Raw genomic sequence first — 15,455 nt, 5'->3', positions numbered from 1 at the left:
TGAACAAACAATAGTTCTAGTCCTACCTACAACTAGCAGAGTTTAAACGGTATTGCTCATTAAGTTTGTACCTGGCTACCTGGGTGTATAATGTATAATGTAGGTACAAATTACTTGAATAATAAATCAAAGTAGATAATTAGCTAATAAATACCAGCAGATAAAAGCCCTAACCACAATCATAACTCAGAGAAAAATTATGAAATACCTACCTACCTACGTTTGTAATAACATTTTACCATAATAGGTAATTAGGTAAAAGAGGTGCAGTACTGCAGTTCGACTCTTCTATGTTTTCTTAGGAAGATATTTTGTACAAAACGTGTTTTGGCACTAAAAACTGACCATCGAAAATTTGACCCGATTACATTACTTTCCTTCCTATAGGACAAGGAAAGTAAAAATTAGAAAAATAAATGTGGGCAGGTGGGCCAATAAATGGTACGTTTTTTAGGTGGGCGAATAAATGGTACACTTACCCTATTCATAGCAAAACCATTTCGAATTCAAATATAGGTAATCAAGAGAAAGATTGGAAAGAATGCTAACGAATCAGTGATACCTAATACCTACATAGTAGGACAAGTAGGTAACCATAAGGATAAAGAACGTAACAAGCTCATGAACAAACAATAGTTCTAGTCCTACCTACAACTAGCAGAGTTTAAACGGTATTGCTCATTAAGTTTGTACCTGGGTACATAATGTACAAATTACTTGAATAATAATTCAAAGTAGATAATTAGCTAATAAATACCAGCAGATAAAAGCCCTAACCACAATCATAACTTAGAGAAAAACTATGAAATACCTACCTACGTTTGTAATAACATTTTACCATAATAATTAGGTAAAAGAGGTGCAGTACTGCAGTTCGACTCTTCTAGGTATGTTTTCTTAGGAAGATATTTTGTATAAACGCCTGGAAACACAAGATGTGTCTGCAATATGCCTAGCACAAGTTATGGTAATCGTTATTCTAATATTCTTTTTCTTTAATGTTTAATAATAACTTTAATGTCCTAATATGTACTCCTAATGTGATACCTACACATGGTATTTTGGTAGTAGATATAACAAGAATTGAATTTAATTATTACCTATCGATTAGAAATTGCAAGGACAAAACCTTGAATTTTGCACTTAAGGGAGAAAAACAGAGCGGAAATTATCTGTATTGAATCCATCATTCCCAAAGTTCAAAGGTTACTTTTTATTTTTTCCAGTGACATTACTTTTCTTGAAATCACCACAGAACGCCTTTGTGCGTGACCAGAAGATAAACACGAAACATTGTCTACCCAAGGTAATACGACCTGATAAGCTTTTAACCAAGGTATCTACCAGCGTGACCAGAAGATAAACACGAAACATTGTCTACCCAAGGTAATACGACCTGATAAGCTTTTAACCAAGGTATCTACCAGTTTACATAGTTGGAGTGATTTATTGATTTCCTGTCAACACACACCGGTACACACATTGAGTTTAAAGTCTGGTGGATATGACGTACTGACGCGTTTACACTTTCCACACGTCTTGTCAAGTATAATGGAACGTAAAATGAATAGCTCCTACATTTCTACAACCTTCCTGTAAAGTTCTTTTGTAGGGATTTGAAGCTCTACCAAGGTATCTAGGTACCAGTTTTTTTTTATGTAAATAATGAAATGAGTGACGTCATTTATCATGGAAATGAAAAGCGCGATGAGAGGAAGGAGATAAGGGGAGAGGAGGAAATGAATGTTAAAGAGCAAAAAATGAGTAAAATGAGAAAAGAAAGAGGAAGGAGAGATAGAAAAGAAAGATATCTATCTACCAGTTTTTTTTATGTAAATAATGAAATAAGTGACGTCATTTATCATGGAAATGAAAAGCGCGATGAGAGGAAGGAGATAAGGGGAGAGCAAGAAATGAATGTTAAAGAGCAAAAAATAAGTAAAATGAGAAAAGAAAGAGGAAGGAGAGATAGAAAAGAAAGATATTGTGATATAAAGAGAAAGAGGAGAAAGAGCGAGAGAGAGGGGGGGAGAGAATCGAGAATGGAGGGAGAAAGACGTAAGAGGAAATAAGATTTTCTCTTTACAAAGATTTTATCATCTTAAGAGAACACACAGGGACGAGAGGAAGAGGGAATTATGGCGAATAATTGGATGGAATTTTAATCAAGTAAATATTATGAAAATAAAACAAAGTTCAATACTTGTTCAAGCCTAGGAGAGAAAGGTAAGTTTTGAACCTTGAACTTTAAATAATAATTATTTATTATTATTTTATTTTAAAACGAGAAACTGTAACTAGGCACTGAGGTCTCAACGTCCCGAAATCGAAGAGAGAAGGACAGGATAGGAGAAAGCCAATAGTTCCGCGAAGCCGTTGTCTGTTCAGAATAAAGTCCGCACCGGGCGGTAATCGAACCCGCGACCGACCGCTTGATAGGCGCGCTACCCTTCAAGCTAGCTAGGCTGGCATAAAATTAAACTTTAAAAATATTAGGGTTGGTATTGTTTTTCATATACCTAATTGAAAATTCTTAGTAAAAAATTCATTTAGACACTTTCAGTACCTAATTTCCTGACCCTTTGACTAGTGCCTCGTGCAGAAGTAGTGGAAGCTCATAAGATAGGATTATAGACTAGGATGTACCCTGCTTATAACGCCAGAATGAGACTGAAAAGTCCCTTCACTCCAAGGCCCCCCCTCTCTCCTCCCCGCACCTTACCAAATACCGGATTAGTGTTTATTTTTGTATGGTCATAAAAAAAACACACACACACATACACACACACACACACACACACACACACACACACACACAGAGTTACTAAGACTCTCAGCTTAATGAGTAAATGTACGAAAAACATTGTAAGGTTTCCCGTGTTAGATGTTTAGAGGCGGAGACTGAACTATGGTTACAGGGTTCAAAAAGTTGCTGGGTCCTATCCCCCCCTTTCTAACAAAATTTGCCCTGTATTGCCTTGTGAATTAACAAGCATTAGAGTGTGACCTCGTTGACCCTATAAACACAACCTGTACTACAAACACCAGAACAGGTAGAGAAAATAAAAGTAGATATGTACCTAAATCTAGATAGATATACATAGATAAGTACATAGGTACTTTATACAAAAGGAAGAAAATTGGAAAGAAAGAGAGGAGAAAAAAAAAATAATTATTAAAGTGGAAATACTTTAGTTTCCTGATGTGAAAACTTCTCCATCCTCTTTCTGTTCTGGGCAATATCTTTCCTGATGGATATCCATTCTTAAGTTTTCTTTTAGATGTTTTTCTTCCACTTTACAGAGTTTTTGTTTCCCGCACAAGCTTTCCACAAAGCCGAAGTATTTTTATTTATATTGTACATTAATAAATAAATAGTGAGGTAGGAATTCATTTATTGTTACATTTTTTTCTTAAATAAATATAATGAATGTAAAAAGTTCAACAATCGAGCATTTGAAATACGGTCTAAAACAGACTGTAGCCATCTTTTCGTTCCAGTGGTTGCACGTAACAGCTGACCTATAAAAATGCCCCTGCTTTGCACAAACTTTCCACAAAGCCGAAGTATTTTTATTTATATTGTACATTAATAAATAAATAGTGAGGTAGGAATTCATTTATTGTTACAACTTTTTCTTAAATAAAATATAATGAATGTAAAAAGTTCAACAATCGAGCATTTGAAATACGGTCTAAAACGGAGTAGCCAACTTTTCGTTCCGTTGGTTGCACGTAACATCTGACCTATAAAAATGCCCCTGCCTTCACAGCTTTTACCTTAACTCGTTTAACCCTAAAACTTTTTGCGAACACCCCGCGGGAGAAAGGAAAATTATCTTCTATTTTTAAAAAGTGGGTCACCACAATTTTAAGGCACCTCCCCCTGTGCGGACCACTAGCTGTCCTGAAGTCCCTAAGGAGGACAGGAAAAATATTTTTTTCCTTTCAAAACTTGGATAGTAATTTTTACTGTCAAGACGAAGACGATGAAGGAGAAGAAAAAATGGAGGAAAAGAAGGAGAAGAAGAAAAGAAGAAGGACGAGGAAGAGGAGAAGAAGACGAGCCAGAAAAGAAAAAAAGTTGGGTTTGTTTATAGGTTTTCTCTCGTGTAGCAAGGACTAATCTAGAGGTAGGTGGAGGGAGGAGGCCGCAATTGCGGAATTACGCGGGAGAAAGGAAAATTATCTTCTATTTTTAAAAAGTGGGTCACCACAATTTTAAGGCACCTCCCCCTGTGCGGACCACTAGCTGTACTGAAGTCCCCAAGGAGGACAGGGAAAATATTTTTTTTTTTCCTTTCAAAACTTGGATAGAAAATTTTACTGTCAAGATGAAGACGGAGAAGGAGAAGAAGAAAAGAAGGACGAGGAAGAGGAGAAGAAGACGAGTCAGAAAAGGAGAAGAAAAGATGGGGGAAAAGAAGGGGAAGAAGAAGAAGAGGAAGAAGAAGGAGGAGAAGAAGAAGAAGAAGAAAAGCTCGGATTTTCAGAACTCATTTTATAAGTTTTTCTTCATCTCCACAAATAAATAAATACAAGTTAAGAGCTTTATAAGTAGTAAGTACCGACATTGCTTATTCTGTGCATGCAGCTTCACAATAAAACAAAGCCAGATTAAGAAAAAAAAAATAATAATAAATAAAAATGCTAAATTTAGAATTTAAATTATTTCTCTTGTGGTGCAGTCATGCTTATTCTTCAGTTATCATTACTTCTCCTTCTTTTTCAGCGATGAAACAGCTGGTCTTTTGGCTAATATTCCTTCTGTTTTTTTTTTAGCATAATTTGTACTAACTAAATTACTTCCCATAGTTATTACAACAATTCTAATTTCTACCAATACCTACTGCATTTGCTAAGGCATTAGATTCATGACCACAAACACAAGGTACTGTTCGAACCCCAGCAACAATTCTAATTTCTACCAATACCTACTGCATTTGCTAAGGCATTAGATTCATGACCACAAACACAAGGTACTGTTCGAACCCCAGAAGTGATAGTGATATAAAGTAGGTAATTGATTCAGAGGAAAAGGCCATTGAGAGGAGAAGACCATTAAGTTTAAAGTTTAAACAAATGAATTCCAATACCTTCAAACAATGAAGGTACTGTTTGAACCCCAGTAAGGACACAAACTATAGGCAATTGATTCAGAGGAGAAGGTCATCTAGAATAGGTACAACATATGAACCTTCTTTATTCAGATGAGATTCCTTTTATTTTATTTTTTTTTTCATGTAGGTACGAGTACATACCGACTACCTACTTTACCTATAAAAAATGTAGCTCTGGACTTCTGACACATCCACTAATTTACATCCTACTCGTATACATACCTACTTCATAGAAGATAGGTTTCATGTAGGTACGAGTACATACCGACTACCTACTTTACCTATAAAAAATGTAGCTCTGGACTTCTGACACATCCACTAATTTACATACTATACCTACTTCATAGAAGATACCTATGTTTGTACATTACATTTGTAGGGTATGTAAAAATCCACCTAGCTATATTTAAATTTTATTAAAAATTCTTAATGTAAAAAAGAAGTGTATTTTCGCCTCTGTTTTATTGCACATTCTAAATCACTAAATTCTAACATTTTTATACAACACTCCTTTCCTTCTTCAACTTCTCCCTTCAAACCTAGTCTCTCTTTCTTCCCCTCTCCTTTCTCTCTCTCTCTCTCTTTTCTGTCCTTCATTCCCCATACCTTTTGTCTTTCCCTTCTGGAAAACTAGATACGAGGAGGTATCATAATGTGTAGTGTACACACCTTTAAGTAATGTAGATATCCCCCACCTCTGTACGAACACTTCTAGGTAACTCTTACGGCATTAAATTAGCCCAAACCAGCCAGCGACTGCATAGGAAAAAAACACTCTCGCAGACTGTGATTTACATAAATATGTGACATTTTTATACAACACTCCTTTCCTTCTTCAACTTCTCCCTTCAAACCTAGTCTCTCTTTCTTCCCCTCTCCTTTCTCTCTCTCTCTTTTCTGTCCTTCGTTCCCCATACCTTTCGTCTTTCCCTTCTGGAAAACCAGATACGAGGAGGTATCATAATGTACAGTGTACACACCTTTATGTAATGTAGATATCCCCCAACTCTGTACGAACACTTCTAGGTAACTCTTACGGCATTAAATTAGCTCAAACCAGCCAGCGACTGCAATACCTTTCGTCTTTCCCTTCTGGAAAACCAGATACGAGGAGGTATCATAATGTACAGTGTACACACCTTTATGTAATGTAGATATCCTCCACCTCTGTACGAACACTTCTAGGTAACTCTTACGGAATTAAATTAGCTCAAACCAGCCAGCGACTGCTTAGGGAAAAAACACTCTCGCAGACTGTGATTTACATAAATATGTAATAAAAGTATAAAAGTAGCTACTCCTTCACTCCATTTTTTGTCGAATGTATGTAACTTTAGTGGAATTTTTTCCCCCTAGAATTTTGAAAGGGCGATGAATTATTTATGAGATCACAATTGCTGACTTTTATTTGCGCTAAGAAATCAGAAATCAGCACAAAGTTCTCCTCCAGGAGTACAGGGCGAACTTTCAGAACTTAATAGAAAGTTATCTAGTTTTACGTAAAGCAAAATTCAACGGGATCGCCTTAGTCGGAAGCTGGATAATCTGGATAAAATAGAAAGCACTAACAGTGTGTAAAAATAAAGTGATAATGATATGTATAACAAAAGAACAAAGATTTGCACCAATTTCTGTTGGGATGGAAAGCATGGGAATGGGACTGGAAATCACAACAATCAAAATACCATACCTTCATGGAACAGTACCTACTATACTTTTATTTGCGCTAAGAAATCAGAAATCAGCACAAAGTTCTCCTCCAGGAGTACAGGGCGAACTTTCAGAACTTAATAGAAAGTTACCTAGTTTTACGTAGAGCAAAATTCAACGGGATTGCCTTAGTCGGAAGCTGGATAATCTGGATAAAATAGAAAGCACTAAAAGTGTGTAAAAATAAAGTGATAATGATATGTATAACAAAAGAACAAAGATTTGCACCAATTTCTGTTGGGATGGAAAGCATGGGAATGGGACTGGAAATCACAACAATCAAAATAGCATACCTTTATGGAACAGTACCTACTATCTACCTACACTACCTACATAGGTACCTATTTTACACGACTTCCTACTTCCTAACCTTTGGGTGGGCAATAAGGTAACGTAGAAAAAATAGTATGAAAATAGTACCTAGATATGAAGTCACAATATTATAACCCTAATGTATGAAACTTTGTATGTACATTTTTCGTACATACCCACCTAATGTACTGTTCATATTCCTCTACTCATACATGTACATTGTACATACTCCTAGGTACTTTGTTCATATTTCTATACATATATAAGGTTCCTACAATGTATGAAACTTTGTATGTACATTTTTCGTACATACCCACCTAATGTACTGTTCATATTCCTCTACTCCTATACATACTCCTAGGTACTTTGTTCATATTTCTATACATATATAAGGTTCCTACATATAGTGTACATAACCTACGAATAGGTATGTGGAATGTAAGAAAAATGTTGCGCTAGTCTCTTGAACTTTTATCTTAAAGTTTACTCGTGCTGCTATTTCAGTAGCTATGATGTATGAAACTTTGTATGTACATTTTTCGTACATACCCACCTAATGTACTGTTCATATTCCTCTACTCCTATACATACTCCTAGGTATGTATTTTGTTCATATTTCTATACATTATATAAGGTTCCTACATACTCGTATAGTGTACATACCCTACGAACAGGTATGTGGAATGTAAGAAAAATGTTGCGCTAGTCTCATGAACTTTTATCTTAAAGTTTACTCGTACTGCTATTTCAGTAGGTAGGTACCTATAACTAGTACCTCTGAAACGTGTTATGTACTATCTACTACAGCAGTAACTTCATTTTGTTTTTCATGTGAAAAAATGTCCATAGTAAATTTTCATGTCTATTGGGTCAAAAAAGATTTATCTATTTATCTAAAAAAAAAACTTTAGCCACCTAAAGTCTCTACTGAAATACATTAGGTCGCACTAGCATTAAGGTGCAAGGACGCGGACGTAGGTATGTAGTAGGTACATCATTTTCCACTGCAATGCTGTATGAAGCAATAAAACTAGTGCCCTTTTATAGAATTATAGTCATACTCATATATCATAGCAATAAAACAAATCCCCACATTACCAAGATGAATAGAATGACTCCATCAGTACAAGACTACTGTTCATTGATACAGGGGTTGTTAAAATATTCAGGGCTGCCTCGACATTCAGAAGAAATAGTGCAAACATGCAGGAATCAAAGATATTTTTTTCCCCATTATTATTCATGTTTTAACCATAAAGTCAAAGGTGAAATGTGCTAAATGCTCGTATTTTTTGCTGTGGATTTGCGAAAAAAAAAACTATCTAGGTACTGCTAAATAAGAGCAGAATTATTGGAAGAAATCCTAAGAGGGAAATTATTGGAGGAATTCCTAAAGAACAGAATTATTGGCAGAATACCTACCACCCAGTATATTAAAAGTCTACAAGAAGAAAACCTCATCTATTCATCTTTCAGACTTCATAACGAGTTTTGATGTGCCCGAGATATGAAATTCCATTCCTTGGTAAATTTTATGAGCGAAAATATAAAACAAAATAGCCGGAGGATGCGAGTTTTAAAACTTTAGATAAACAGAGCATAAAAAAACCCGAAACTACTTCGCTAAACCCTCCTCGATCCCTGGTCCTCCATATTGTTTTTAGAAAACTCCTCGGAAAGAAGGAGAGAGAGAGAGAGAGAGAGAGAGAGAGAGAGAGAGAGAGATAGGAAAGAAAAGTTATTTTTATCCCACAATTCAGTGACAGATTGTTATGAAAAATACATAAATTGTATACCTACATGATGGAATAAATATTCTTTTTTTTAGTACAAATTTTTCCTGTGATATCATCCTGTAGATTTCGAACATGAGATTTTTTTCCGAGAAAAAGAAAAAGAACGGAAAACGTACATACAATTTGCGTTTCCTGTCTACCTACGATGGAGCAAATAAATGCGGAAGAAAGAAGAAAAAAAAGAAGGGGAAGAAGAAGAAGAAGAACAAGAAGAAGAAAAAAACAAAATAGCCGGAGGATGCGAGTTTTAAAACTTTAGATAAACAGAGCATAAAAAAACCCGAAACTACTTCGCTAAACCCTCCTCAAGCCCGGTCCTCCATATTGCTTTTAGAAAACTCCTCGGAAAGAAGGGGAGAGAGAGAGAGAAGGGCGGGAGAGAGGAAATTAGAAAAAAGGAGAGGAAATTAGGAAAGGAAAGAAGGGGGATGGAGGGGAGAGTAGTTACGAGGAAGGAACAGTGCACGTTTCGCCCTAGTACAGACAGAAAGTAGAAATTGAGAAAGAGGGAGGGAAAGTGGGAGAGAGGGAGGGAAAAAAAGGAGTCAGGAAGGGAAATGGAGGAGTCAGGGAGTCCTATAGACAGGGATGAGGAAAGTAAGAGAGAAGGAGGTAAAGTAGGAGTTAGGAAGGGGAAATAGAAGAAGGGAAAATTAGTTAGGATGGAGGTATAGAGCAGGTTTTGCTCTTTTGTAGGGAAAAGGGTTGAAGAATAGGTCAGAAGAAAAGAATAGGTACCTATGTAGGTAAGATATGGATTTTCGGATTTTTAGGGAGCTCCCACGAGTAATTACGAATTTTAAAATGAAGAAGCTTATATCTTGTTATCTACATTAACAAGGGTGTAGATTTAGTGCAGACATAAAAAAAGAATAAAAAAAGTCAAGGTGTCAATCGTGCATACCCGATATTTTTATATTAGAAGTGCCTTGGTTGCTGCTGGTGTTGTACAGATAAAAAAGTTTGTAATCCCAGGTGCTCTGACTATGCATTATTATGAACAATGTAATTTTATTTTGTTTAGAGAAAAACTTTTCTTTTATTTATTCAAAGAAAGCGGGAGGCAAATAATTAAATTCTACACTACATGAGGGAAGAGAGCTGAGTTTTTTTTCTTCATATTAATTTCTAGTTCAGCCAAGGAGGGAATAAAACAAATCAAGATGAGTAACGAAATTTGTCAAAAAAATTTGGGAGGGTTACCAAAAATGCAACTGGCGATTCATCTAAATAGGTAAAAAAATCTTTGAATTTGACCACAGTAGTAGTAGTAGGCTATATATAACTCGACTAAAGGAACTTTTCGAGCAGTAAGCAAGAGCTTTTATTGTAATTTTATTTTGTTTAGAGAAAAACTTTTTTTTATTTATTCAAAGAAAGCGGGAGGCAAATAATTAAATTCTACACTACATGAGGGAGGAGAGCTGAGTTTTTTTCTTCATATTAATTTCTAGTTCAGCCAAGGAGGGAATACAACAAATCAAGATGAGTAACGAAATTTGTCAAAAAATTTGGGAGGGTTACCAAAAATACAACTGGCGATTCATCTAAATATGTAGGTAAAAAAAAAAATCTTTGAATTTGACCACAGTAGTAATAGTAGCCTATAACTGGACTAAAGGAACTTTTCGAGCATTAAGCAAGATCTTTTATGAACAAAAATTAGAAAAATAAATGTGGACAGGTGGGCCAATAAATGGTACGTTTTTTAGGTGGGTGAATAAATGGTACACTTACCCTATCACTTTAAATTGGTATTCTTAGCAAAACCATTTCGAGTTCAAATATAGGTAATCAAGAGAAAGCTAACGAATCAGTGATACCTAATACCTACATAGTAGGACAAGTAGGTAACCATAAGGAAAAAGAACGTAACAAGCTCATGAACAAACAATAGTTCTAGTCCTACCTACAACTAGCAGAGTTTAAACGGTATTGCTCATTAAGTTTGTACCTGGGTACATAATGTAGGTACAAATTACTTGAATAATAAATCAAAGTATATTATACCTACTTGGTCCTGAGTCTATAAAATAAAATTGCTACTTACTAAGGAGCAGGAAATCTAAAAGCTGACTGTCGGCAGGTACGAAAATGTACAGTAGATAAGTTGATAAACAGGGTTTTCAGTAGGTAGGAAGTATATTAATTAGCTAATAAATACCAGCAGATAAAAGCCCTAACCACAATCATAACTCAGAGAAAAATTATGAAATACCTACCTACGTTTGTAATAACATTTTACCATAATAATTAGGTAAAAGAGGTGCAGTACTGCAGTTCGACTCTTCTATGTTTTCTTAGGAAGATATTTTGTATAAACGCCTGGAAACACAAGATGTGTCTGCAATATGCCTAGCACAAGTTATGGTAATCGTTATTCTAATATTCTTTTTCTTTAATGTTTATTAATGACTTTAGTGTCCTAATATGTACTCCTGAGGAAATATGTGACAACAATATTCCAAATGACTTTCCTGCCTTTTCAAATTCTTCCAAATCGGTTTCAGGACTGATGAAATATTTTTCTTTATTATTAGGTAGATATTATTTTCAAAAATGAGAAATAAGTACGTTTTCTTATTCGATAGATATATTAGTATTTACAATTTTAATTGATAGGGTACCCTTATTTTTCAGCAAAGCTGGCACTACACAAAAAAGGAAAATTCCAAAAAAGGGCCTCGTTCCCAAAATGCCACAAAGATTTGACCCTATAAACACAACCTGTACTACAAACACCAGAACAGGTAGAGAAAATAAAAGTAGATATGTACCTAAATCTAGATAGATATATATAGATAAGTACATAGGTACTTTATATAAAAGGAAGAAAATTGGAAAGAAAGAGAGGAGCTAATTTCTACCAATACCTACTGCATTTGCTAAGGCATTAGATTCATGACCACAAACACAAGGTACTGTTCGAACCCCAGTAGTGATAGTGATATAAAGTAGGTAATTGATTCAGAGGAAAAGGCCATTGAGAGGAGAAGACCATTAAGTTTTAAGTTTAAACAAATGAATTCCAATACCTTCAAACAATGAAGGTACTGTTTGAACCCCAGTAAGGACACAAACTATAGGCAATTGATACAGAGGAGAAGGTCATCTAGAATAGGTACAACATATGAACCTTCTTTATTCAGATGAGATTCCTTTTATTTTATTTTCTTTCTTTATTTAAAGTGGCAGGATTCTCATTCCTTTCTCCTCCTAATACATAGGTATCAATATTCCTTCTGCACTTACTTTGGGGTCTAGTTTTTCTAGTTCTTTACTGAGCTCATCTTCTTCTTTCTTGTTGGCTTCCGTCTGTTTTCTCACTGCATGTCCTCGGAATGTGGCCTGGATTTTGGTTGCAGCGTGACACAGTTCTGTAACAAATCAAGGTTTTGTGTAAATTAACATAGGAATTAGTGCGGTAGAGCCCGAAAAATCTGTTTTTTTTAAGGGTTTTCTCAAAATTATTTGAGATCTTGAGCACAATAATAACACTGGAGTACAGTTTTTTTTTCTTTTTTGTAAATTTGAGCGCTGCGCTGTAAGAACTAATCAAAATCCGAAAATCCGTCTTTTATCTGGTAAAAAAAGTAAAAAAGATGAAGATGAAGACGAAGAGCAAAATTCAACGGGATTGCCTTAGTCGGAAGCTGGATAATCTGGATAAAATAGAAAGCACTAAAAGTGTGTAAAAATAAAGTGATGTGAAGACGAAAATAGAGTTCCTTTTTCGTTATCTCCAGTAATGCTGAAGATAACGAAAATAAATAGAAGCTTACATAAAGTTCAAAGGTGGATGTCAAGGAAGAGAGTATGTGTGATCAAGGAATGACACGAGAAAATAGAATAGGAAAAGAAGAAGGATGGATAGAGACTAGAAATACCTACTAAGTATTTTAGATGAGAACTGTGAGAAAATATGAAATGCTGAAGATAACGAAAATAAATAGAAGCTTACATAAAGTTCAAAGGGGGATGTCAAGGAAGAGATTATGTGTGATCAAGGAATGAAACGAGAATATAGAATAGGAAAAGAAGAAGGATGGATAGAGACTAGAAATACTGAGAATTTAGATGAGAACTGTGAGAAAATACAAAGAAATCTGATGGTATAGGAAGGATGAATTGGTTAAAAAGAAGTGAAGAGGAAATAATAACAACTTCAAACATAAAACAATAAGAATAAGGAAAGTAAAAAGTAGCTAGGCATCTACCTATAGCTACAGAAAAATGTAATAGAAAGTAAAAATATATTGCCTGCCTAGACTTGAGAAGTACCTATAGGTTGATATTTATTTTATTCAAAGGCACATGTATTGTGATACATTTATTCAATATGGCTTCCTTCTCCTTCTCTGCAGACATTTTGTGTTCTTGAACTTCAAAGGCCAAATGGAGACGTAGGTATATCAACGTCAAAATAAAGTACTCTCTCTCTCTTTCTGTGCCTCCCTCTCTCTTTTCTCTTTCTGTCTCTGTATCTCCCCCTTTCTCTCATTTCCCTCTCTCTCTTCCAACCCTGTCTCTCTCTCCCTCTCCCTCTTTCTCTCATCTTCCTCTCACCCTGTCTATCCCTCCCTCTCTCTTTTCTCTTTCTGTCTCTGTATCTCCCTCTTTCTCTCATTTCCCTCTCTCTCTTTCCAACCCTGTCTCTCTTTCTCCCTCTTTCTCTTATCTTCCTCTCACCCTGTCTATCCCTCTCTCTCTCTCTCTTAGCCCCTCGAAAGCTAGCCCATGATAGTTACAGGGTGTCCATATTACCCAGACGATTCATCCGATACATTCTTCCTTGGATGATTTTTTCTGGGACACCCTGTAGAAAAATAAACACGAAGTTCATAACAAATTTACGACCCGGGTACCATGTGGTACCGGTAAATATTTTAAGCTTCCCTCAGAGCTCCTTTTGAAAAAAAAAAAAAAAAAAAAAAAAAAACCCCCTCACAAACACCAAAAACCTTCTCATTTTAAGATAGTAAAAAATTCTCTGTACCTAAAAATGTAAAAAAAAGTAAATGGGTAACCAACCTTACCCTACCGTAAAAAAGTTTTTTTTTGCAGACAGCACCACTACCACTCTTTCTTTTCTCTCCTTCATTCTCCCAAAAGGGCAAAACCCTCTCCTTCACTCCCCTAAAGTAATCTTTGTTGTATTAGCTGCGTACTTTTCATGCCTTTTAATTCTCAAATTCTGAAATTACATCGTTTATTTCCAGCATTTTCGCCCCTGTTTACAGAATTTAGGCAGGGGATGATGGTCCCCCTGGCACAAAAGAAATGCTAAGAAACCCTCTAATTCTGGAATAAGCTCTCTTCCATTCAAAATTACTTTGATCCAGCTCCACAGTAGAGTTTCTTTCTTTTTCGAAAGGATAGAAAATTAGGTATGTAGCGTTAAAGAAGAAGAATAGCCGGTACCTTATGTAGGTAAGAAATGCGATTTTCGATTTTTTAGGGAGCTCCACGGGAGTAATTACGAATTTTAAAATGAAGAAGCTTTATATCTTGTTATCTACAATTAACAAGGATGTAGATCTAGTGGCAGACATAAAAAAAAAAAAAAGAATAAAAAAAGTCAAGGTGTCAATCGTGCATACCCGATATTTTTATATTAGAAGTGCCTTGGTTGCTGCTGGTGTTGTACAGATAAAAAAGTTTGTAATCCCAGGTGCTCTGACTATGCATTATTATGAACAATGTAATTTTATTTTGTTTAGAGAAAAACTTTTCTTTTATTTATTCAAAGAAAGCGGGAGGCAAATAATTAAATTCTACACTACATGAGGGAAGAGAGCTGAGTTTTTTTTCTTCAAATATTAATTTCTAGTTCAGTCAAGGAGGGAATAAAACAAATCAAAATGAGTAACGAAATTTGTCAAAAAATTTGGGAGGGTTACCAAAAATGCAACTGGCGATTCATCTAAATAGGTAAAAAAAAAAACTTTGAATTTGACCACAGTAGTAGTAGTAGGCTATAACTCGACTAAAGGAACTTTTCGAGCATTAAGCAAGAGCTTTTATTGAGAAACACTCCAAGCCTGTTTAGTTGAAAGTTTCAAGACAAACTGTCACCGCTATTAAATTTACGTTAACCCAAAATGCAGTAAAAGATTAAATGACCCATGCCCGTGCTGGTATTTCTTAATGGAAACATATTTTAATTTGGTGTGTCATCGTACAGAGAGGGATAATGACTTTTCAGCACTGGACTTTCCTGTTTAGTTGAAAGTTTCAAGACAAACTGTCACCGCTATTAAATTTACGTTAACCCAAAATGCAGTAAAAGATTAAATGACCCATGTCAGTGCTGGTATTTCTTAATGAAAACATATTTTAATTTGGTGTGTCATCGTACAGAGAGGAATAATGACTTTTCAGCACTGGACTTCCACATTCTCTTTGCAATAAAGTAGCAATACAGGGTCTGCGCAAATATTCCCTTTTCTGTAATGTTCTGTTAGGTATACGATTTCAGAAAATCGAGACTTAAAGATCTTTGTCTTCAAAATCTCAA

At 35.3% G+C, this 15,455-nt stretch overlaps 1 protein-coding gene across 1 annotated transcript in view; it reads right to left on the bottom strand.

Moving 5' to 3' along the window:
• LOC103524910 (neuromodulin) overlaps positions 1-15,455 on the bottom strand; it is a 49,585-nt gene that overhangs the window by 1,035 nt on the left and 33,095 nt on the right. The window contains exon 4 of the mRNA XM_026820182.1: positions 12,191-12,315. Within this exon, the coding sequence (XP_026675983.1) occupies positions 12,191-12,315 (125 nt within the window). The remainder of the gene's footprint in view (positions 1-12,190; positions 12,316-15,455) is intronic.

Source organism: Diaphorina citri, unplaced genomic scaffold, assembly GCF_000475195.1.
Source record: "Diaphorina citri unplaced genomic scaffold, Diaci psyllid genome assembly version 1.1 scaffold125, whole genome shotgun sequence".
In the NCBI taxonomy this organism is placed as follows: Eukaryota; Metazoa; Arthropoda; class Insecta; order Hemiptera; family Psyllidae; genus Diaphorina; species Diaphorina citri.
Note: the sequence above shows the minus strand (reverse complement) of the source record. Positions and strands in the feature narration are given on the sequence as shown.